The sequence below is a fragment of the Podarcis gaigeae genome, assembly GCF_964106915.1.
Source record: "Podarcis gaigeae genome assembly, chromosome: 11".
Lineage (NCBI taxonomy): Eukaryota > Metazoa > Chordata > Lepidosauria > Squamata > Lacertidae > Podarcis > Podarcis gaigeae.
Window position 1 is genome coordinate 42551622 of NC_139687.1, and position 23316 is coordinate 42574937.

Here is a 23316-nt window from a genome sequence, read left to right on the forward strand (position 1 = left end):
GGAGCTGTTTTGCAAGAAAATCAAGATTCTACAACTAGCATGCATAACGGATATTTGCATGGGCTCATTTTTGTTATACAATCCTCCCCCCCCCCTTTTGGTAAAAAAAATTCTTTGCTGATTGGGTAAGAAAAAAACTTGGTCCTGGAGGAAGGTAACAGGTGCCCAGATGATGGTGCTAAGGTAGGAACAAGGAACTATTTTGGTGAAATCCAGTATCCTGTCCACTATAAACTCTAATCTCAGTCCTCTAACAACCTATAGCAGAAACCGCCTCAATTCTTTTCAAGTTATTCTCTTTAATACTGAGTATTGTATTTGTTTGCTAAGGTTGTAGAGGAAAAGGTTGCAGGATTCTGAACAAGTTGCCATGTTCCTATACTAGAGTCCACAGCCAGTACTTCTGAACCCAATTGCAGCTATAGTGTGAGGTTGTCTAGGGCAATCATCAGGTATTTTCGAACTAAGGACCAACCATTTTTAAAATCCTAGTTTGCTACATTGGACCCATTAATATATATATATTAATACATTTCCTCTCCCTGCTGCCGCCTCCATCCAGCTTGCCTGGTCTCTCTGCTTCTCCATCCTATATCATACTGTCTTTCAGATCTTTTCTCTTGGGACTCTTCAATTAAAGACCAATGCTCTTGTTATCTTCACTGTTCACAGGAGCAGAAGTTTCTAAGCTACTTCGATTTCTCACAGTAATGTGAGTTTACATCCCAGAAAATTAAATCACGCCATGCATTTTAAAACACCATGCTCCATTTTGAGGTAGATTCTATGAAGGTCAATAGGCATCTGTAATTGCAACTGTTTTGATGTGACTGTAGAAATCTTCCACTTAGAATAAAAGGTGAAGCAGACCTTGTAGAATCTGCTTGCAGAGAAAGTTCTTAACATGGCTTTAATGCAGAAGCTTTAACGGAAATTTGTGTATCATTCCCTTTAACCCAGATACCACGAAAGCAGTCAAATGAGCTCATTGGAAGAGACGTTTGTCAGTAAAGCTAGCGCACTACAACGTCAAGGGAGAGCTGGTCGCGTGAGGGATGGATTTTGCTTCCGAATGTACACCAGAGATAGGTAAGGCTGTCTTGGCCTTCAAGATTTAGACGCTAAGCAAGTAGTACTGTGTTAGCTCAGAACTATCTATTTAAAGTACAGCACTGAGATTGGCTTAGGTTCATTGAATTTATGCATCTTTTCTCACAGCAAAAGTCCCGAAGCTCTTTACAATGAGAACAAATAATAATAATAAAAATATTTAAATATATTTAAAGCCTAATGATTGCAAATAGTCTGTTATGGTACTTCACTTGGCTGTTAAATGACTACATGTATTCTGCCCCCAAAATATTTCTCTTCATAGTACTTAAGTGAAAAAAGGCCCTTTCACCCACAATGAGTTTCACAATGGACATTGACGGGTGTTTGATAGAGCACAAACTAGTCAGATCTTGATTAGAACTAACTTGCCCTATTGTTTTGTTTTCCAGTATCCTCAGTCAATGAAATGGCCACCAGCTTAGTTAACACTGTGTTGCGCCTGTGTACACAGGCGTAAGATGGAAGATTTAGCAGTATGAACCACATCCTACTGCATCTCTCCTTTGTGTTTTTTGCAGATTTGAAAGTTTTGCAGACTACTCTGTTCCAGAAATATTGCGGGTGCCCTTGGAAGAACTGTGCCTTCACATCATGGTATGAGCTTTTCTGTTTCAGTTATTAATACGTCTGATTTATCGGGAAAGCATAAGAGGCTGGGTTTGATTTCTGAAGGCCTGCAGAAAAAAATTGAAAAGTTTATTTATGTCTTAAGCACCTATTTGATCCATGCAGGGAGAGGGCAGGAACAGATGTTGAAGTTTCATATTGCCGTGCCCATGAATGCAAGTACTGTAAAGATGAATATTTTTGAGCAAATGTGTATTTTGGTGGGGGACATATATCCATAAAGCTATACTTTATTATTATAGGATGCTATTAGATGCATTTATCTCTTCCTTGCTCTTGGGTCATCTACAGAAATGTAATCTTGGATCTCCTGAAGAGTTCCTCTCCAAGGCCTTAGACCCACCTCAGCCTCAAGTAGTTGGCAATGCCATGAACGTTCTGCGGAAGATTGGGGCTTGTGAATTAAGTGAGCCCAAACTGACTCCTTTAGGCCAACATCTTGCAGCATTACCAGTCAATGTAAAGATTGGTAAAATGTTGATATTTGGTGCTATTTTTGGCTGCTTGGAACCAGTGGTAAGTTGACCGCCATTACACTGACTGTTTTCTAAACTTTAGACAGTATCAGTGCTTGCAAAATAATTGTCAATATTGAGGACCTGTTATGGTCTTAGGCATATATCTATCTCTATATCTGTCTGTCTATACGCACTACTTTAGCTGTTTCAGGGCAAACTGGAATGAAATTTGTAACAATACCCAAATAGGATGAATTTTTCAATAATATATTTTCAATAATATATTTGAAACATTGCTCAATTAAGAGTCTGGTAGGATAAAGAAAATAGCTGTCTTCATCGTGCCTTACTTAGGAGGTTTCAGAAATTTCCAACTTGGCATTTTTTAAAAAACAGGTTGAATGAGATGGATCTGGGCAGCTTTTATGTGCCATTATCTGTGATCACATGTAATGCTAGCTCCTTGTTTTATTTTTCCACTGACGAATTATAGCTCAGCTGCTTAGAGCGTGGTGCTGATAGCACCAAGGCTGCAAGCTTGATCCCCATAACAGACGGCTGCATATTCCTGCATTGCCGGGGGGGGGGGGGGTTGGACTAGATGATCCTCAGGGTCCCTTCCAGCTCTTTGAATTCTTTGAATTGTGTAATAGAGTTCTGTGGTGGTGTCATCACTTTGGTTATTGTTTTCATGCAAGCTTAATGAAATAGATACTGGTGGGAATAAAGATGTAATTGCTATTGTATTTAATGTATCATATCTTACTATGGTTTGCAGGCCACTCTCGCTGCAGTAATGACAGAAAAATCTCCATTTACTACACCAATTGGAAGAAAAGATGAAGCAGACCTTGCGAAATCATCTCTGGCTTTGGCAAACTCAGACCACTTAACAATTTACCAGGCATATCTGGGGTAACTCAAGTATTCTTTCCTAAAGCATTTTGATCAAAAGAATGCATTCTGTGATAAACCTTTCGTTATTACTTATTATCCAGACTATACAAGGTGCTTAGGGTTAACTTAACTAGTCTGCCCTCCCATTACTGTCATAGTGCTATGCTACACTTTAGAAACTGGGGAAGTACGAAGTATACAGTGTTATGGCAGCCGAATTCTCCGCTCACTGTGTCTTCTGTTTCAGAAGAAACTGCCTTTAGTGCTAACAGAAATGGTCTATGTTGCAAATGCAGCTGCCATAGTGCTAACCTGGGAAAGGGGGGTGTTCCAGCCAAGGAACTGCAGCAGTGCTATAATACTGTACCCCCACAAAAGAGGGAAGGTATCAAGGAAGAACAAAAATTTGCAGAGCTACAAGAACATTTAGGGAAGGGAAAGGGGGACCCCAAAAACAGCCTCATGAGGACTAAGCCTGCTCCATTCTGAAGCACTACTTCCCATATTCCTTGACTGTGACTCTTTTGTGTTCTTGCATCATGAGTTTTTATATTATAATAATTAGGAGAGCTGGTTGTTGTTCTTTTGCCTAGATGGAAGAAAGCTCGTCATGAAGGAGGATACCGTGCTGAAATGACTTACTGCAGGAGAAATTTCCTCAACAGAACTTCGCTGTTAACTCTGGAGGTACCAGCAACAATTGTGCCATTTAAAACACTTCAGCCTTATTTAGGGATTTGTAAGTGGCTTAAATGAACACACAAGGTGGGGAGAACACCACATGTCCACACACATTATTATTATTATTATTGTTGTTATTATTATTATCCTGCCCTTTTCCCTGATAGGACTCGAGGCAGCTTACAGATAAAAACTAGAACTGCTAAAACCATTGACAAGCTCAAGTGGAATGGGGCCTTAATGTTCTCATCTAGCAACTAAAATGACCATAACCCTAAACATCATTGGAGAAAGTGATATCTGTTTTCATGCAAATAATGCAAAATAGATGGGGCTAAACTCCATTGTCTCTTTCTGATTGCTTTAGAACTCCTTTTGCAACCAAGGCCCTAAATTTCTGGAGTAATGCATGATATTTGGGCCCTGAACTTTATAGGCTAATAACTAAACTAATAATAGAAACACAATGCAGAAATAATAAATTTTATTATCTGTTTTTAATATATTTAGAAACTAAAATGAAATGCAATCACGTTTCTCACCTTTTATGTAAATGTCTTTAGTATCTTCATTAATCAAGTGTAGTTTAACTGATAAACTAAATGAAAATAGGCTGCCGTCGTTGGAAAATCTGTTGTTGAATAGTGATTGAATTGTTAAAATGTAGCCATTTGGATCTATTTCAGGACGTTAAAAAAGAGCTTATCAGGGTGGTGCGGACAGCAGGATTTGCAGCGCCCTCCTGTCACCATGAAGGGACACACTCCCTTTCGCTGCAAGAAATGGTCCTCCTTAAAGCTGTGCTGACTGCTGGGCTTTATGACAATGTGGGGAAGATAATGTACACCAAGTCAGTAGATATCACCGAGAAGCTGGCTTGCATAACAGAGACTGCTCAGGGTAAAGCCCAAGTGCACCCTTCCTCTGTGAACAGGGACCTGCAAACCTATGGGTGGTTGATATATCAAGAAAAGGTAAGGTCTGCAACATTGTGCCAAGCAGAGGAAATGGCGCGACAAAAGTTGAGTTAGATGTCTTGCAGTGCTAGGAAAACGATATGCTATTTAGGACCAGGATTTCTCGCCTTGGTTTAAGTGGGCATGACCTACAACATCTTAGATCTATGGTACTTTGTAAAACAGTGGTTTCCAAACTATGGTCCACAGACCACTAGAGATCTGCAAGCTTCATTCAGGTGGTCCACAGCATGTGTGCATTAAATATTCGTGTTGATTTTTAAATGTATTTTTATTGCTTATTTTATTGCAGTGTGAATTTTATGGAATTCAAATTGAATACAGTAAAATACACTATCAGAAGTAAAAGAAGCAATAAAAAAGCCAATTAAAAACCATACAGCATCTAGCATAGTGCTTTAGAATTGCCACAAGAGGAAGAACAATCATTAAGTGGTCTGCCCATGACTTTCATCAACTTTCACATCATCCGTGAGAGAAAAGGTTTGGGAACTGCCACTGTCAAATTTTCATTGTGACCCATGGCATTTGGCGTACAGCGGTACCTTGGTTTAAGTACTCAATTTGTTCCGGAGGTCTGTTCTTAACCTGAAACTGTTTTTAACCTGAAGCACCACTTTAGATGATGGGGCCTCTTGCTGCCGCCGGAGCACGATTTCTGTTCTCATCCTGAAGCAAAGTTCTTAACCCATGGTACTATTTCTGGGTTAGCAGAGTCTGTAACCTGAAGCGTATGTAACCCGAGGTACCACTGTAATTGTTCAACATGCTTTCAAAGGGTAGTGTGTAACAATTCCCTGTGGCAGAACAATGATATACTGCTTTATCAGAAGCGGCAGTTGAGTCAGGTAACATAATTATTTGAATTATTTGTGCTTTCATGCAGATAAGATACGCCAAGGTGTACTTGAAAGAAACTACTTTGATTTCCCCCTTCCCAATTTTACTTTTCGGCGGAGACATAGAAGTATTACATCGTGAACGGCTTTTGTCTGTTGATGGCTGGATCCATTTTCAGGTATGTTTAGTTCTTCTTTTATCCACCCAGCTTGTTGGGAGAAGACTTCCAGTTTGTTAAAACACAGTTTCCCATTACTTCTGAGCCAGGAAACCAGTTTAAATGCTTCTTATAAACCTGCTTTACAAATCAAATAAAATTATCCTGATTTTGGATATGGCAGGAAATTGATATAGCAAATCAGTTTTCTCTCACGCTAGGCCTGCAAAAGAAAGAGGAATGGGAAAGTTCCATCACTTGTTCTCACTCCAGCAAACCGTGGTTTGTTTTGAACAGCAGTTTCATGTCTGACAACATCTGACATAACTTGTATTTTTGTATGTGGGAAATGTATCTTTAAGATCTGATATGTTATTAACAAACTGTTCCGAAAGGGAAATGTAAGATTGAATATTCCTGTTATTCCAGGCTCCTGTCAAAATCGCAGTGATTTTCAAGCAACTGAGAGCACTCATCGAGTCTGTTTTAAAGCAAAAACTTGAAAACCCTAAAATGTCACTTGAAGGTAATTCCCCAACCCCAGCACAGCCATAAAAATATTGAACTCAGTATATGTAAAATTTGTGGAACAGCAAAACATATGCGTCATTCTCTTAGATTTTATGTATGATGGATGAATATCATATACCACTGGGGGTGGAAAGGTCACTATTTTGCACAGCTTTCTTCAACTGTGAGCACTTTCTTGGTGTAAGCTAGTGTGTTGCAGTATTTCAGTTATGTTTGGACGCAGGAGTCCCCATATATCCATGGACTTCTCCCTTTAGGATTCCTACATTGTTTTCAATAAAGGGGCCTATCTTTCATACACACAAAGGAATGTGTGCTCAGAAAGGGTCCATCTATTGAAACAAATACGTTGCAGCCTGTATGCCACAGAGATACAGGTAAACATTAGTGTGAACTTATTTTTGAATTTGGTATTGTCTTTCATTAAACATGAATAGAGTAGTCCTCTGTGGATAAGTCACCAAAATAAAATGCAAAACTGATTAAGGTAAACTCTTACTGAAACAAGATAACTATAAACCTTAAAAAAAAAACCCTTTATTATGCAGAATAGTGACTTAGCAGCTCAAATTTCCAGTGTCACAAGCACACTAGTGCCATTTCTGATTTTGCCCTAGTCACAATGAGTTTATTTTAGCATGAGACACACATAATGCATTGTGTGTGCATAGCATGGCTTCAGATATCAAGGCCTCTCATCAGTTCACTTTCTTTCATGTTCAACAGCTTAATGTGTCCAAATTCCTTGGCACGCTTTCTAAATTTTATGCAAGTTTTTCTTTCTGAGCAAAAACTGAGGGAGATCGGGCATCGTTACAAACAGTAAATAACCATAAAGGTAAAGGTAAAGGTACCCCTGCCCGTACGGGCCAGTCTTGACAGACTCTGGGGTTTTGAGTGCCCATCTCACTTAAGAGGCCAGGGGCCAGCGCTGTCCAGAGACACTTCCGGGTCACGTGGCCAGCGTGACAAAGCTGCATCTGGCGAGCCAGAGCTGCACACGGAAACGCCGTTTACCTTCCCGCTGGTAAGCGGTCCCTATTTATCTACTTGCACCCGGAGGTGCTTTCAAACTGCTAGGTTGGCAGGCGCTGGGACCGAGCAGCGGGAGCGCACCCCGCCGCAGGGATTCGAACCGCCGACCTTTCAATCGGCAAGTCCTAGGCGCTGAGGCTTTAACCCACAGCGCCACCTAAATAACCATAACAATAGCTTAACAATCTGAATGCACAAAATTGTTAGCACTGGCCGCTGCAGATGGTTATCTCTCAACTACTTGAGGCAAATACCTCAACATAGGAATCAAGTTGTGAATCAATGTGTGGCGGGATTTAAAATGCGGCATTTGGTGATTGATGCTAGAAAAATTAAATAGATGAACTCACTGTTAGAAATAAAAACATGATAACTCTCAGGAGTATATTCCAACCTATTCTTTTAAACACAAGAAGGGGCATTTATGGGTTTTTAAACCATAACCTGAGAACTCTACATCTATGGTCCATGTCTTTAATTGTGTGCACAGTTCTAATTTGAGAAAACTCAAGCGACCTCAGGTACATTGATATCCCAGATCTGAAGAGGCTGAACTTCACTTCCTTATCATTTCAGCTCTCATGATACTTTGTGCTGCTTTAAGCATGCAGGGTGCAGCATGACAATCTACAATAAATGATTATAATTCTTGATGGGGTTGGGAAATGCGGCTTGAATTTTCCATTCTTTGGCACTTACTGTTATTCTGTTCCCTAGATGATAAGATTTTGAACATCATCAAAGAACTGATAAAAACAGAAAACACTACCTGAAACAAGGATTTGGCTGCAACTACAGAACCACAATAATTGGAATAAGAAATTTATATCTAAAGTAAAGAACATGCTAACTGTAAAAGAACATAATACTATCATGTGGAAACTGCTTGGACTTTGCATATATTTTCTATCTCATTCTGTGAAGAATAGGAATGCATTGTAAAAATGACAATAAAATTGGGTGGCCCTTGTTGGAATGTTTTTAAACTGTGGCATCAACACAAATGGTTTCAGTGTTAATGTGATATATGTCAAGCAGAAAGTGCGAACTTATCTTGATTGTGTTTTCAAGAGCAGAATTTGAATTTATGGAATAGGTTTTAGTTCTCTTTAGGAATATGCAATTGGGGAGCAGGAGACTTTTCTTTGCCAAAGTATATGTGCTACATAATTATCAATAGGATTTTTATCTACATCATGGTAATTTGATGCAATACATTTTACAAAATTGCTGTTCTTTGATTATTACTCATGCAGTGAGTTTGAGAGAACAAATTACAAATCAGTATTTGTAGAAGCCATTAGTTCTGGAGTTCCATTAATCCTTTAGAACCCACTCTCTTTTGCATTGACATCATGTGCCTGAATTGAGTATGTACCAAACCTTGAGAGAAAAAATGTTAAAGGTCTTTTACAAATAAATATTTAGCATTGCACATCAAGAATTTAAAAGTACGTTCTTCAGAAGAAAAGATGTAATAAGGAAAAATAAAATAACCATTACTTTTTAATAAGCCTAAATCTTAGAGGAACTTCTCTCCTGCAGAGTCTTGCTCTTTCTAAGCATCCATTTGCCTTGTCTTATTTACAGAATTTGACTTCTCTTCCCACTTTTTAAATGTACTGCAGAAGCTACAAGAACTGTGTTCAGTCTTTAGATACCAGCGATGACTCTATAATCCAGCCAAATAAAATATTTTCCACTCATATTCAGCTGAGCTTTCAAATCATTGTTTTGGCTCAGACAGCATAACTGGGGGGAAAAATACGAATGTATTACATTTATCTGACCGGTATTGAAATATATAGGAAAGTTCCTGCTAAGATTGATCAAAGGAAAAGATAAACAAGGTTATATTGCTGCTGCATCATCACAACAATCCTGTGATGTTGATAAGGTTGTGAGAGTTATTTGCCCCAGGGTCACCACAATGTGGACTCAGATCTATGAAGGTTCAACACTGGATTGCAATTTATGTTCATATAAAATTAACAGCTGCATGACCTCCTTGTGCAATTTTCTATTCTTATTTTGAATGTGGTATTTTGCAATTTGAGATGTCGGTTTCATTTATTAGCTTTCAGTAGGATAAAATATTTTGTTGCACATACCATACGAAAAAGGCCTTTGGAAAACTTTTAAGAGATTGCAAAATGTGAGGTGTTTCCCTTTCACCAGCTGAAGCTTCCAGTTTTCTCATCTGGATAAGCCATTGGTGATGAACCCTGTTTTTTTTTTAATGAACCAGTCCTTGAAATGATTGAGATCTGTAATGTAGTTTGGAATGCAACAAATGAAGTTCATATGTTTTGTTCACACTTGATGTTAACAATTATTAACACTAAAGATTGACCTTCTAGATAAATTAAGGCACTGCATTTCATTTTCAGAGAGTTGCGATGAAACTCATTTGCAGCTACATATGTATACTATTTTGTTCTTATTGCTATGGTAGTTAATTGTTTGTTGCTGACAAGCTGTGGTTCTTGGTCAGTGCTTTACATATATTGAGGATTTGCCTTTGCCCCTTTAGTTTTATTGTTGTTTTTGGAACTGAGGCAGCTTAAAAAACAGTGTCAAGAGTCTGAGGGGAAAGAACAGATCAGGGTTCTGTTTGTTGTTACCTTCAAGTTTTAATTCTCTTGTGACAGAAACCAGTCTAAAAATATAAGAAATGTATCATTTTTCTGCATGAACACAAGATAGACTGGGAAGTAAGGTCTCTAGCACTGGTAATAGTTGCTTTCTCCTTTTTCTCATAAAAAATGCCTTTTAATAGGAATTGCAAAGTAGTAGTATGCTTAAAAATACAAGGTTGTTTGGTAAACAACATGCATCTTAAATTGAGGAGGTATAAGCTATGATTTACATATATTCTGGGAACCGAAGGAAGGAAGAGAAAGAAATTACTAAATTTACTGTAGAGGATTATATCACGCAACATACAAAACTAGTCTGATAGCTTGCTTCATGGATCCAGCAGAGGGAGCAATTTGCCTGAATAAATTGCTTTTCAGACATTAAGCTAAAGAAACTTCACATCATAGATGTGCTTTTTAAGTGACGGGCTGCAACCTAGCTTGTTTCTCTGTTCTATAGAGAGGCTTGCTTATGGGGGAAGTTTATGGTTTCAGCATAATGTCAAAACCACAACAACCTATAAGAGGTTGTAAGAAACTTTCCACTTTAGGATAGCTCTCTGAAGTATTTGTGACAAAAACACTTGTTTTCCATTTTGGAACTCTTCACCCCATTTTCCTGAGCTTTTCTACCTTGCAGGAGATCTCTTGGTACTCTTTTTAGAGAAGGTCTTGGTAGTGTTTGTAATTCTTCGTGTCTAATGGAAGTACCAGTTGGAACAGATACACACATCTGTCTGTTAGGGTCATAACACTGTTCTGTGATCAAGAAACAATTCAGCATTATGCAGCTAGTAGCAGTGTTGATACTTAATTACTAGAGTCACCTGGAGTAAAGAACAGTTTATGATTAGACGGCTAGGAGTAAGCTAGCTTTTTAAAGGTTGAGATCCCCAAGGGAAATAACAGATTTAGTCATTGCCCTCATAATATCCCCCTGCAATTTGAATTCCTTTACTAAATGGTTGCATTCATTCCTAGGAGTATGATGTAATATGGCAGAGGTTATTTTGAGGGGGACACCTTACATTTCAGTCGTAAGCAAGAAGAATATAATAGCGGGTCGTAGCAATGTTTGGGAGGGGTGCATAGAGAGTAGAAGATCTGGGGAGGTGTAAGACAAGGCAAGAACACCCCTAGTTTCAATAAACCCTCTTTCCCATGAAATTTAACGGACTTTTGAGTATTTGAATATATAAAAAGGAGTTCTCTCCATCCTGCTCCACTCTCCCAAAGCAATGAACAAGAAGCTGTCCAGAACAGGGCTATGCAGTTAAGAACACAACTTGATTTTTGATGTCTGGGGTCTTTAGGGCAGAGCTGATGCACATATATCAAATTATGATGGACTTGCAGTGCTCATACATGCAAGTTCATTGCACCATCCACATAACATTGTCCTCATCAAAATGCTACCCCAGATTTATCATTTTGTTTTGGAAAGTGATTCCACTTTACTTCCTACTTTAGTTGTGAGTTGCCTTTTACTCATATCCAAAAGAATGAAGTGCTGCATTTTGGGTACATTGTTGTGTTGAGGGCAATGTCTGCCCTGCACAACTACATCAGAAGACCAAGACCTGTGAAGAGTTGTTCCTGCCCGATCCTCCTTTTTACTTGTTTTAACAGATGGCAGATTGGTACATTATCTGGTCAATTTAATAACAGAGTGAGATCATTTTCTCAATACGACAGCTAGTGAAATTGTTAGATAACTACAACCCTGACATTTCAAATATTGTACGTGTGTAATCCAGGGCACTGTGTTTAGTAGAAAAAACCCTCTGAAAATAGGACATTGCTAGCTCTCAAAATGAGTTCAAAGTGTCATGGATAAGGTACTTCAAAGATACGCAACAAGTTGAAACGTGGTACACATGTAGTGCAAAGCACAGCAGAAAAGTCTCTCAAAACATGACATTTGTGCACCTAACAGTCAAAATATTGATAATGATTCCTCTTAATAGAAACTACTGTTCCAACATTCCAAGCAGCACATGTGATGGAATGATTAGAATGGTTTGGATTTGGGGGCAAGGTCTAGTAGCAATCAGAGTTGTACCGGTTGGATACAGGGTCTTGCACATTTCAGGTGAACCGTTGAACCCAATGAGACTTCCGAGTAGACATGGATAGTGTTACAGTGCCAGTTCCTATTGAAATCTATCAATCTTACTAACTTTTCAAGTTGACTTCAGTAGAACCTAACTGCAACTTAGTCTGGATCCAAACTTGCAGGAAGCTTCCTTGCCATTCTATTGAATAATGCCATAATCTACAGCATATCCAGACAACAAGAATCAGCATAGGACTATGTATTAGGGAACAAGACATTGCTGACTGCATCATCATCCATTTACTTTATTTCAGCCATGCGTTCCTGTGCTACTATTAAAGGTAAAATTAGAAGGAACTTTGTGAGGGTCTAATACACCAGTATTGGGTCCGTATAGTTAAAGCTATGGTTTTCCCAGTAGTGATGTATGGAAGTGAGAGCTGAACCATAAAGAAGGCTGATCACCGAAGAATTGATGCTTTTGAATTATGGTGCTGGAGGAGACTCTTGAGAGTCCCATGGACTGCAAGAAGATCAAACCTATCTATTCTTAAGGAATTCAGCCCTGAGTGCTCACTGGAAGGACAGATCCTGAAGCTGAGGCTCAAATACTTGAGACCTCATGAGAAGGTCTCCACCTCATGAGAAGAGAAGACTCCCTAGAAAAGACCCTGATGCTGGGAAAGATTGAGGGCACAAGGAGAAGGGGACAACAGAGGATGAGATGGTTGGACAGTGTTCTCTAAGCTACTAACATGAGTTTGACCAAACTGCGGGTGTCAGTGGAAGACAGGAGTGCCTGGCGTGCTCTGGTCCATGGGGTCACGAAGAGTTGGACACGACTAAATGACTAAACAACAACAATACACCAGTAACATATAAGCTGCCTGGAAATGCTTTGATGTGGCAGTACGGCTTACATGTAGCAGTGACTCTATCCTGGGGGGCACCTGAAATATAGAGGCACTTTCCTGAATTGCCTGGTATCTTTGCCACCACTGCACATTCCTTGTAGAATTTCCATGCCATTTTTGGGACCCAATTTGCTAAGCAACTATTTTAACAACGGCTGTCAACCAGTGAAAGTTTAAAATGGACTAATTAGGTACCGTATATTAAATCTAAAAACAAATAACACAAGAGCATTGTCTTGGGAGAGACATTCCCTTCTGTGTAAGGTGGGGAGATGCCTCTTCAAAGGTGGAATTTTCCATCAGCCGGCTTTATTAAAAAGGTCATCTGATTAACAGACTGCACACCTTTTTAGTGGATCAAAAAGTTTATCCCCCTGGTGTAAAGCACTTCAAGTCAGGCCTATTTTTGATGCAACTTTGGTAAGCCATCTTGAACTTTTAAATGGAAAAGGTGGCTTCAAGGTGGCCTGGAATAGACATCTAAGCCATATGGGACTGCCACCGCTTAGCAACCTTTCTGGTGGTTTTCATGTGGCAGATGGACCCTGGTGCGGGTACCAGTTCGTCTGAATGAACAGAGAATATAGCTTGTATCGTGGAGTGGGGATACTTGGCAGTTAGGTTCCGTGGCTGTGAGGGAAGATGGCGTCGTCCTTGTCACCTTTTTTCTTTTTTTGCTCGCAAGCGTTTGTGAAGGGACCTTCTCTTTTTTGCAGGCCAGGAAATCCCACCCGCTTGGCTGGGGGGCGGGGGGAGGGAGACAAGCCAAACGTGGGGAGCTGCTAAATAAACGAATTAAAAACACAAACCACCCTGTTTTGAAGTGTGTTATTGAATGTCTGTGCTTAAATCGTGACTATTTCGATGCCCATTTCGAATGGGGAGATCAGGCGAGTCCCCGGTGGGGGGTGGAAATAAATACCACAACAAAATGGCAGGCGCCTCCTCCACGGGGGACGGCGACACCACGGGGAAGTTTATTTGGAGGAAATAGGAGCTTCGCGAGAGGTGGAAGAAAGGCCCTCTTGGGTCCCCTCGGCGCTTGACGGGCGCCCCACACTCTTCCCCCGCCTCCAGGCTTGCAGCAGTTGGTTACACAAGCGGGAAAAAGGCGGCCCGCCGCCGAGGAACCGAGAGCGGTTCTTTCGCCGGGAAAGCCGTCGAAGTGGAGGGCCGGGGAAGCGCTGCCCTCGGCGGGCGGGACCAGGGGCGGGGCGTCGCTCCCTAACATATAGCCGGCCCCGCGCGCCTCTTGCTCCTCGGCGCTGCCCGGGAGGCGGCAATAAGCGCGGCAGCAGCAGCCGGAGCGGCAGCATGGTGACGACCCGCCCTGGCGAGGCTCCGGGCAGGCGGCGGAGCCCTCCGCTCAAGCGGCATCGGGCGGAGGACGTGACCCCCGAGGAGCGCCCCGAGGCCCCCGGCGCCGTCGAGGCCGGCCTCGGGCTCCGCGCGCCGGTCAAGAAGAGCAAGGCCCCCCCGGTGGGGCTCCTCTCCGGCCGGGCTGGGTCCCCGGGTCGCCGCCGCTGGGAGCCCATGCGAGCCCTGGAGAGGCAGACCTTCCGCGACTACGGGCAGAGCTGGTACCGCTTCCGAAAGGAGCTGGAGGGCAAGTTCCACCCGCTCGACCCGCTGGCCCAGCAGCCGCAAGTAAGCGGAGGGTGGGTGGAGGTGGCGGGGTTTTGCTTTTTTATCTCCCCCCAAACCCGAATGAAATACACAAAAGGGAATCGCGGGCAACTTTTGGCGAGGTTAGAAAGTGAGCATCTACTCATGTATTTTGTACACTCTTGTTCTCATCTCTCTCTGACACCGAATCCTGTAAACGTGGGAACAGAATTGTGTCCGCTCTGACTGGGCAAAGTCCCAGCTCCCGTGTACAGTCTTCTTGAGTACACTTAGTGCACAGGTAAGATATTTCATAGGTTGTTTTGGGGCGGAGACAAGAGGTGCGTTCCGGCTCTTCCCCATTATTCACATTCTGTGTGATGTATGAAGAGTCCTAGATTTCTTCTTTCTTTTCCTTCCTTCGTGTCCCCCACCCCCCTAACTTTTTTATGTAGGAAGCAGTATGAAACTGGGTAGATCGGCATCACAGATACACGTGTTTCAGTGTTTATCCATACACATGCTAGAGAAAGCTGCTTTCCAGCTGATCCTCACACAAATACCATGGGTGTAAATCAATAAAAATAACTAACTGAGGTTCTGCTGCCCTTAACATAAATCCTGGCTACACCAATAGATGTGGTCGTCACACAAGATGGTCAGTTTTCATGTGTTTTCTGTGAAGAAAACAGACCCCGAAGGCTTTCTCTTAGGCAAATTTGGGATGACAGAACCACATGATAAGATAAAGCTTAATGCTCCTGACAGGCTGTCCTTGAGAGACATTGGGAAGTTATGATCAGAGGTTATTGGGAAGAGCTGTCAGTGGAGTGGAACCTGAACTTAAAAGAAATTGGACATTTAGAGGGAGTCTCAGAGAGTACCAATTATACACTATGCTCTGGCTTGTATCTAGAAAATGCATTCTGGAATATATCTTTCATTTTCCACATCCAACATCACCATCTTTGTTACACGTACTGTAATTTTTTTGTATGTCTTTGTCATTTTTGGCAACTGCAAAGAATAGCATAATTATCTGCATATAGTTGTCTGGCATGCTGTGCTTCTGCTCTGCAGTCTCATTCTACCTCTGGCACGTTGCTTTCCTGTGAGCATCTTAAGCTGATGCTTAACATTTGTAAAGCATCCCACATGCTGCTTCGAATTTACTCAGTTCTCAGTCGTTTCCTGCTTTTCGACTCCAGTGAAGTCTGTGGAGGCTACTGCTGAAAAATAGAGTATGAGTGGCTTTATAACCTCATGAAAGCATTTTCACACACAAATATCTTTTCACACTTTACTGTATTTCCCTATACCTTTCACACACAATTTAACTACAAAGGAGGGTTAGGGGGAAAGTGTGCACCATGAAATGTGTGTGTCTATTGTTGCACGTAGGTATTGTACCAAAAAAATAGATGTTGGTACACCCATCACGTGAGCTGTGCAATGGAGTGGTGACAATAAAGGGCAACTATGGTGTAATTAAATATTAAATACTACCAATGTTAAATGACAACAATGGGTGTGGATTATAAGTCAGTCATAATAACTAGGGAAATGAAGTTCACAACAACTGCAAGCAAGAGATCATGAAATAGAAGTGGGCTTAAAAAGTAAAAGTGCATCTGAACACTTAGAGATGGTATGTGGAGAGATGAACCTAGGAAACCACCCAAATTGTTGAGCTTTTTCGGGGAAACCTCCCCCCAAAATAAGCTTTTGGAGCTGTTTCTGCTGCTTTCCCCATCGCGTTGCCATACATCTGGGTTTTCCCTGACATTTTGCCGCTTCGGCAAAATCCACCCCCCAAAAACCAGGACATGTCAGGAATTTTCCTGACATATGGCAAGCCTAGATGAACCCCATTACTAATTTTCACCCTCTACCCCAATATGTGCTTCATTGTTTCTATGTGGGAGACACTGAAGAAAGAGTAGTACATCTCCGTACATGCCTCCTCTTAGAATATATTTTCCCATTTTTGTGTACAGCAGTCTGCTTCCATTTGTGAAAAGGTTGTATGTCTACTTTCAGCATTTACGCAGTCCTTTATAACTCCTCTATTTGTGCATGTGGGACATAAGCTTTATGTTGTAGCCTTGTGCATGATGGTTTCTGCAGCCACCACAAAAATTGCAAAAATCTTGCTGCCTTAAAACAAATTTTAAAAAAAAACCTCCATCATGAAACCAGGCAGCTCTTTTGATAATCTGGTTTCTTTGATTCCTGTCACTGGTGTTCACAAAAATCATTACACATGGGAGAATAATTTTGTTATTGCAGTTGAAACTAATACATAGTACTTATTTACAAGGCAGGAGTAAGGAATTCCGTAAATGTCCTAAAACTTTGATGTAATATTTTGGTTCTCATTAATAAGAGTCTATAATACAGTAAATGGTTGCCTCTATATTTCATTATTGCCTCTTTTCCCATCGTAACCTTTTCTCTTCTCTGCTTCCCAGATTACTGCAGAGGCTCGGTGCAAACTGATCAGCTGGCTAATTCCAGTGCATAAACACTTTGGCTTTTCTTTTGAGTCCTTATGCCTGGCAGTAAACACTCTAGACCGCTTCCTTACCACCACCCCAGTGGCTGCTGACTGCTTCCAACTCCTAGGGGTCACCTCCCTCTTCATCTCTTGCAAACAGGTACAAAGACTTAGAGGCTCTCCCCTTTGTTTTTTATTATTATGATTAATTCAGTTTATATACTTCCCTTTATTAAAATATCTCAGGACCACGTACAACATTAGAAACACGTTACGAAACATCGATGATAAAAACTTAATAAAAAACATACTGACAGATTGCCTAATAGTAAAATAATCATCATCATAATAACAGCCCTCTCCTTTGTTTAGGTAGTATGGTTTGTTATTGCTATTGAATACATACTATAAGAACAGCATATAACAGAAGGGATCTCTGAACCATAGTGATTTAAGAGGCTCCAATAAGTTACATGAGGTTCCTGACTACAGTTGGGTCACTTGTAGGTTACATGGCTTTGTACTCTGATACTAAAGATCTGTTCATAAATTCAAATATCTCAACCCATTTCCATCCTAACAGATTCATTTTTATATGAAAGAATGTAAATAATATGGCAGACATGTAGCTCAGACTCTTAGGGCCTTTCCAGAAGGTATTTCACTGCTAACAGCTTGATATCCCTTGGATCCTAAGATCAGATAAGCTAACTTAAGGAAGTTCACAGAATGAAAGTTTCCTGTTCCCTCCTTCCTCCTTGCAGCCATCTGTGCCCCTCAAAAAGCCTATTGGAAAGATCAGGAGTCCTCCTACACAAAGTGAGAAGGAACATGTGGGGTGAGATCACCTGAACTCATGCTTGGATCATAAGATATCATAAGGATATTTATAGAAGGAAAGTTTCCCATCTCCTCCTTCCATAGGCAGCCCCTCAAACCCCCATCTCATTTAGTTCAGGAAAGACCCTTGACCCTCCAAGAGAGTTTTTTCTGTGGTCACAGGTAGCTGCAATTGGGAAGAGAGAACAGGAACTTTTAGTTCTGTGAAGTTAAACTAGCTTAACTTAGGATCTAAACCACTGTGTTCACCACATTTCTCCCAAACAGGGAAGGTGTGCACAGCAGTTGTAGAGATGAGCAACAACCTTAAAAAATATAATTGTGCAAAGTCAAATTGAGGCAATTTAATTCTCTTGTTTTGAATCAAAAGTAGGAAACTTTTTCTGTTAAGCACCATTTTTCCTCAGGAGTAATCTGTTGGCGGGGAAGGGTAGGCCAGAGGTTGATGGGGCTGGTGGCTGTAATAGGGAGAGTTAGAATCAAAAGTAGCTAGGATGCTCCTTTCTTTATTTCTGCTTCTGTCACCCCTCTGAGCATGTGTGTGCTTTCTCTCTCCACATTCCCTTTCTCCCTGTTTCTTCCTTCCTCATCAGGCACATGAAATTAGGCCACAAGGTTTCCGACATAATTTAGCTAGAAGAGAGTTAAGCTTATGTTGAACTGCCACCAGGCTGGAGGTGGGCAGTATATTAAAAGTGTTCCTGTTTAGTTGCATTGCATCTGACCTTGACTAAATTACAGGTGATAATGAGAAGTGCTTTACCTTTGGGAATATAATAGCAGTAACACATTTGTACCTGTTCTTAAATACCCACAGGCATTGTTTTCTTTTATATTTTGTGCTAATGGTGTGCACTCTTTCCTTTGCATGCCTTTCAGGTGGAAGTGCACCCACCCAAGGCGAAACAGCTCCTCGCTCTTTGCTGTGACACTTTCTCTCGCCAGCAGCTCTGCAACCTGGAGTGCATCATTCTGAACAAACTCCACTTCAACCTGGCAGCCCCCACCATCAGCTTCTTCCTGGAACACTTCACTCATATGCGGATGGAGGCTTGTGAAGTTGACGCCTGGGAGGCCGAGAATGCCAAAGCTCTGGCCAAAGGGGTGGCTGAACTTAGCCTGGCCGACTATGCTTTCAACAAATACATGCCTTCCTTGCTGGCTGTTTGTTGCTTGGGCCTGGCTGATCAGATGTTGCAGCATCAGAAACCGCTGGACTTGCAATTAAGTGACTATCCAGAGGGGGTTTTACAAGATTGCTTGGACAAGCTGCACTTACTGGTATCTTTGAATGAGGACTCTTTGCCTCTGGTGCTACCCCCTGAGATTTCAGATCAGTGTCTGCACTTAGAAAAATGAGCCGACCAAACAAAAATACTTGAAGACCGTGCATTTGAAAGTTTGTCCGATTTTTCAAATGCATGTACAGAAGGACCACTGATAGTTGCAATACCTCTAAAATAACAGTATTCTCTTTTTAAACTTTTGTTCAATAGTCTCTTCAATGAGTTTTACATGATATTTATTTGTAATGGAAGCTATGTTGTTGGTTTAGAACGTAATCTACTAAGCAATGGCTTCTCCAATCTTTTAAATGTAATTTCAAATTCTTATTTGCACAGTAAACCTGTCTTATATTGCACTTGCATTATTTTAAGTAACAAATTGAAGTTGTAAACAGTGTACATTATGCCGGCTTGTATTTATTGAGATGATAGTTCAGTGCTCAGCCATAGGAAAGACAACAGTACTGTAAAGGCATTTATCTAATAAAGCTTTTATCAGTAATTGTCTGTAATGGCATTGGCATGTCACCTTTTCTGTTTTATGTGGATTGAGGGTTACAGGGTGGAAGAATTCAGCAACACCCCCCCTGCCTACCACACTTCCACACATCCCTCAACCCACCCACCATGTGACTGTGTTTGGTGCAATCACCAGGTATTAAAAACGACTCAGTCCTCTATTGTGTCCCTTACAGCACAATACTGCGCATGTTTACTTTGAAGTAAGTCCCCTGTGCCCAAGGAAGCTTACCATCTAGTAAATGTGTTTAGAATTGCAGTTTTGGAGTTAGACCCATATCTTGGCATTAAATGTTGAAAATCAAGGATGTGGAATCTCAGGCCTCCAGTCCTCTCATCAGCTTTGCACCCTCCTGGCTGACCCCCCCCCCCCTCGATTGAATGTGTCCTTGAACTCTGATAGTACTTGTCACTTTCCTGGATGGAGGACAGAGATGGATGTGTGAGTGTGTGAAGAAACTAGACTATTGTAAAAGGTAAAGGGACTCCTAACCACTAGGTCTAGTCATGGACGACTCTGGGGTTGCAGCGCTCATCTCGCTTTACTGGCTGAGGGAGCCGGTGTAGAGCTTCCGGGTCATGTGGCCAGCATGACTAAGCCACTTTTAGTGAACCAGAGCAGCGCACAGAAACGCCGTTTACCTTCCCGCCGGAGCGGTACCTATTTATCTACTTGCACTGTGTGCTTTCAAACTGCTAGGTTGGCAGGAGCAGGGACCGAACAACGGTAGCTCACTCCATCGTGGGGATTCAAACCGCCAACCTTCTGATCAGCAAGCCCTAGGCTCTGTGGTTTAACCCACAGCTCTATCCGTGTCCCTTCTATTGTACAAAGCTACAATTCATATTTATTGCTCTGCTCACTTTTGTCCTCTGGCCCTGTCTACCATTTCCATGCAGTCTCTGGAAGGTTGTCCACAGGGGAGTGCTGAACATCTTCACCATGTTCTGCTTTCCCTCATTCATTCCCTCTCCTCGGCTGATTTTCTCCTACCCAGAGTTATTTCTGGCCATGAAACCTAACTGGGAGACTCTACTACTGTGTTTTGGTGCCACCTCCGTTCCAAAACAGGTCCGGCTTCGTAATGTGGAGTCTGACCCTTACACACTTGGTTCACCTTCCCTTTTATGTGCCATGTCCCCCCCAAAAAATGTATTTTACAATAAAAAAGACAAATGGGACTTGTTAGAAAATGTTACTGTGTGCCCCAACTCCAGTGAGGTGTGCTCCTGCTCAGGATTCCGTAGGTAGCCTGGAATGGGAACCTTGTTGCAGTGTGCAGAGCTATGCAGGCTCGTTGGGGAGGTGGATTTCCAATGCAGTCTTCCCACCCCCTGTAAGCTTTTGCTGTTCCAATGGATGAGATAGTAGGTGCCATGAAGATTCCCCTGCCTGAGACCCTGGAGAGCCAAAGAAGACAATACTATGAAGAACAAATAATCTGACCTGGTATAAGGCGACTCCCTATGTTCCTGTAGTGCCACAGGAGTCAGGGTTGGCACTTCCACCCCGGAGCCTAAGTTTTTTATACAGTAGAGACATACAATAGAGTAAGGAAGGCTTCTTTTTTCCTCCTGCCTCTGCAGGGAAGGTTCCCCCCACCCATCAAATTCATATAAGGCCAGTGCTAGGCAGAAAGCTGTCCTCCCTGTCTGCCTGTCTGCCTGCCTGCCTGCCCTCCCCTCCAAAGCAAGACCAGAGTTCAGATCCTTCTATTGTGTTTCACCACCCAACGTGAAAAGACAAGAACTCATTTCTAGGAGCTCAGGACAAGATAAAGCCAGCAGAAGAGAATCTGAATGATGCCAGTCCCAGAGGATGTTGTGTTTTGGCTCATTGATTTGCACCAAAGTGCAGCTGCAACAGCCATAATAGGATTCGTTACACTTCTTCCACAGGTCTGTATTAAATGAAAGAAACTACCATCACCTCCCCCCCTTTTTTTTTTACAAAAGGACACGGACCACCTGTTATGTAGTGCAAGGTTTCCTTGTAACAGATGCACCTGACAATCTTGGTTTATGGATGCCCTATGTCCCACCTTTGGCGATACCCATTTCAGCATACATTGACACACCCTGACGGATTCGTTTGCCATATGTCACAATGTACAATGTGAGTGGCAGCTTGCAAAGAAAACCTCTGTGCATGACTTTCCGCTGGAGATGCTCCTGCACTACCGAGTTTTAAATTGCTCTCTCCATACGTAGGCTGTGCACACATTACTGGCTTAAAGTACAGCGAGGACATTCTTTTTCTCAATTCCGATTTAAGGCAATTTACGAGGAAACACATGGAAGCACAGTATTTAATAAGAAATGACAGGGCAGATACGGATTGTGGTCAATGTGTGTACACCACTTCCTAAATTGGCAGCGGGAGTGCACTGGATTCAGAGAAAACAGGAGTGTGTATACAACCTAAACTATTGTATTTTGGCTCAAAAGAAACTTTGATCCATGCAGCTCCATGGAATCTAGCCCTGCAATACTTAATTTTAAAAAATGAAAAGACCTGGGGGCCCTAATCTTGCTGTAGCAACACATCAAACCATTGGAGCGGGAAGGCCTTCCAACTAACCAAGATACAGAGTGGACTTGTATCTTACACCCGGGGGTTACATTCCCTGCACAAGCAACCTTACCTTCTGGGGCCATCCGAGATCTTGCAATGGCCTCCAGAGCCTGGGAGAAAAGGTAAGCAAGGTGAAGAGCTTCCACACTCTTTCTGCCCTGATAAAACCAGATATGGGAAGAGCTTTTAGGCTCTCTGCCTTTCATGCATTTAATCTGTGCCATTTCAACTGGCCAGGCACCAAGTGCATAACGTTGGAGCAATATGGTAGTCATGGGAGACTTCAACTCCCTTGATACCTGTTGGAACTCAAACTCAATGATGTAAGGTTCAATCAACTCTTCAATTGTCTTGCAGTCTGCCCTATCCCCTTATCCTGCTGACTGTGTAGATCAGGTACCTGCAAGCCATCAAATCTCACCTAATCAAGCAATGCCCATGAGCACTTGAACCACCACAAGAGATGCTCAGTGATGCTTAAGGCACTGGTCCTGTGTGAGAACACTTAACTTGGGAATTGCTGGACCCCTAAGACTTACATCTGAGCAAACCTGCCTAGTTCTGGGTTGGGCTGAGTTGGGAAAGGTTCAGCCAGGGGCAACCAAAATGATCTATGAGATGGAGAGAGTCCCTTAAGGAAGAAGGGTTGGCATCCCGTGTTTTGTTAGGCCAAAAATGGAAAACGACCGAGGTCCCAACCAAAGAAGAATGGCAACTTAAGCTATGGAAATATGCGCGGTTTGCAGATCTAACTTATAAAATAAGAGCACAAGAAGAACATTCATTTAAAGAAGGTTGGAAAATGTTTATTGAATATATGGGGGGGAATTGTGTACACTTGAAAACGTTGGCAGCATTAAGATAAATTCAACAGTGTAAATAAGTTTTGATGGAAGTAATAATGGAATACTGAATGGTTTAGTTTATATAAAATATACAGCGATTTATGCTATACAAAATGAACCATGGAAAGAGAAGGGAAGCCATTGACTGAGGTTGTTTAAATGTATATTCTCAAGTGTAAAACAGAAAATTTAATAAAAAATATATTTTTAAAAAAGGAAGAAGG

General features: G+C 41.7%; 2 protein-coding genes across 3 annotated transcripts in view; both read left to right on the top strand.

Moving 5' to 3' along the window:
- The window catches only part of DHX29 (DExH-box helicase 29), a 31841-nt gene extending 22819 nt beyond the window's left edge, over positions 1 to 9022 (top strand). For both annotated transcript variants that reach the window (XM_083703418.1, XM_083703419.1), the window contains exons 19-27: positions 961 to 1089; positions 1632 to 1707; positions 2032 to 2256; positions 2977 to 3113; positions 3689 to 3782; positions 4463 to 4750; positions 5640 to 5771; positions 6180 to 6276; positions 8034 to 9022. In XM_083703418.1, the coding sequence (XP_083559544.1) occupies positions 961 to 1089; positions 1632 to 1707; positions 2032 to 2256; positions 2977 to 3113; positions 3689 to 3782; positions 4463 to 4750; positions 5640 to 5771; positions 6180 to 6276; positions 8034 to 8089 (1234 nt within the window). In that variant the 3' untranslated portion in view covers positions 8090 to 9022. The remainder of the gene's footprint in view (positions 1 to 960; positions 1090 to 1631; positions 1708 to 2031; positions 2257 to 2976; positions 3114 to 3688; positions 3783 to 4462; positions 4751 to 5639; positions 5772 to 6179; positions 6277 to 8033) is intronic.
- A 4658-nt stretch (positions 9023 to 13680) lies between these two features.
- On the top strand, positions 13681 to 19665 carry CCNO (cyclin O). The gene is made up of 3 exons (XM_083703666.1): positions 13681 to 14572; positions 17002 to 17187; positions 18747 to 19665. The coding sequence occupies exons 1-3, from the start codon at positions 14240 to 14242 to the stop codon at positions 19224 to 19226; spliced, it is 999 nt and encodes a 332-aa protein (XP_083559792.1). The 5' UTR covers positions 13681 to 14239; the 3' UTR covers positions 19227 to 19665.
- Positions 19666 to 23316: the final 3651 nt, after the last annotated feature.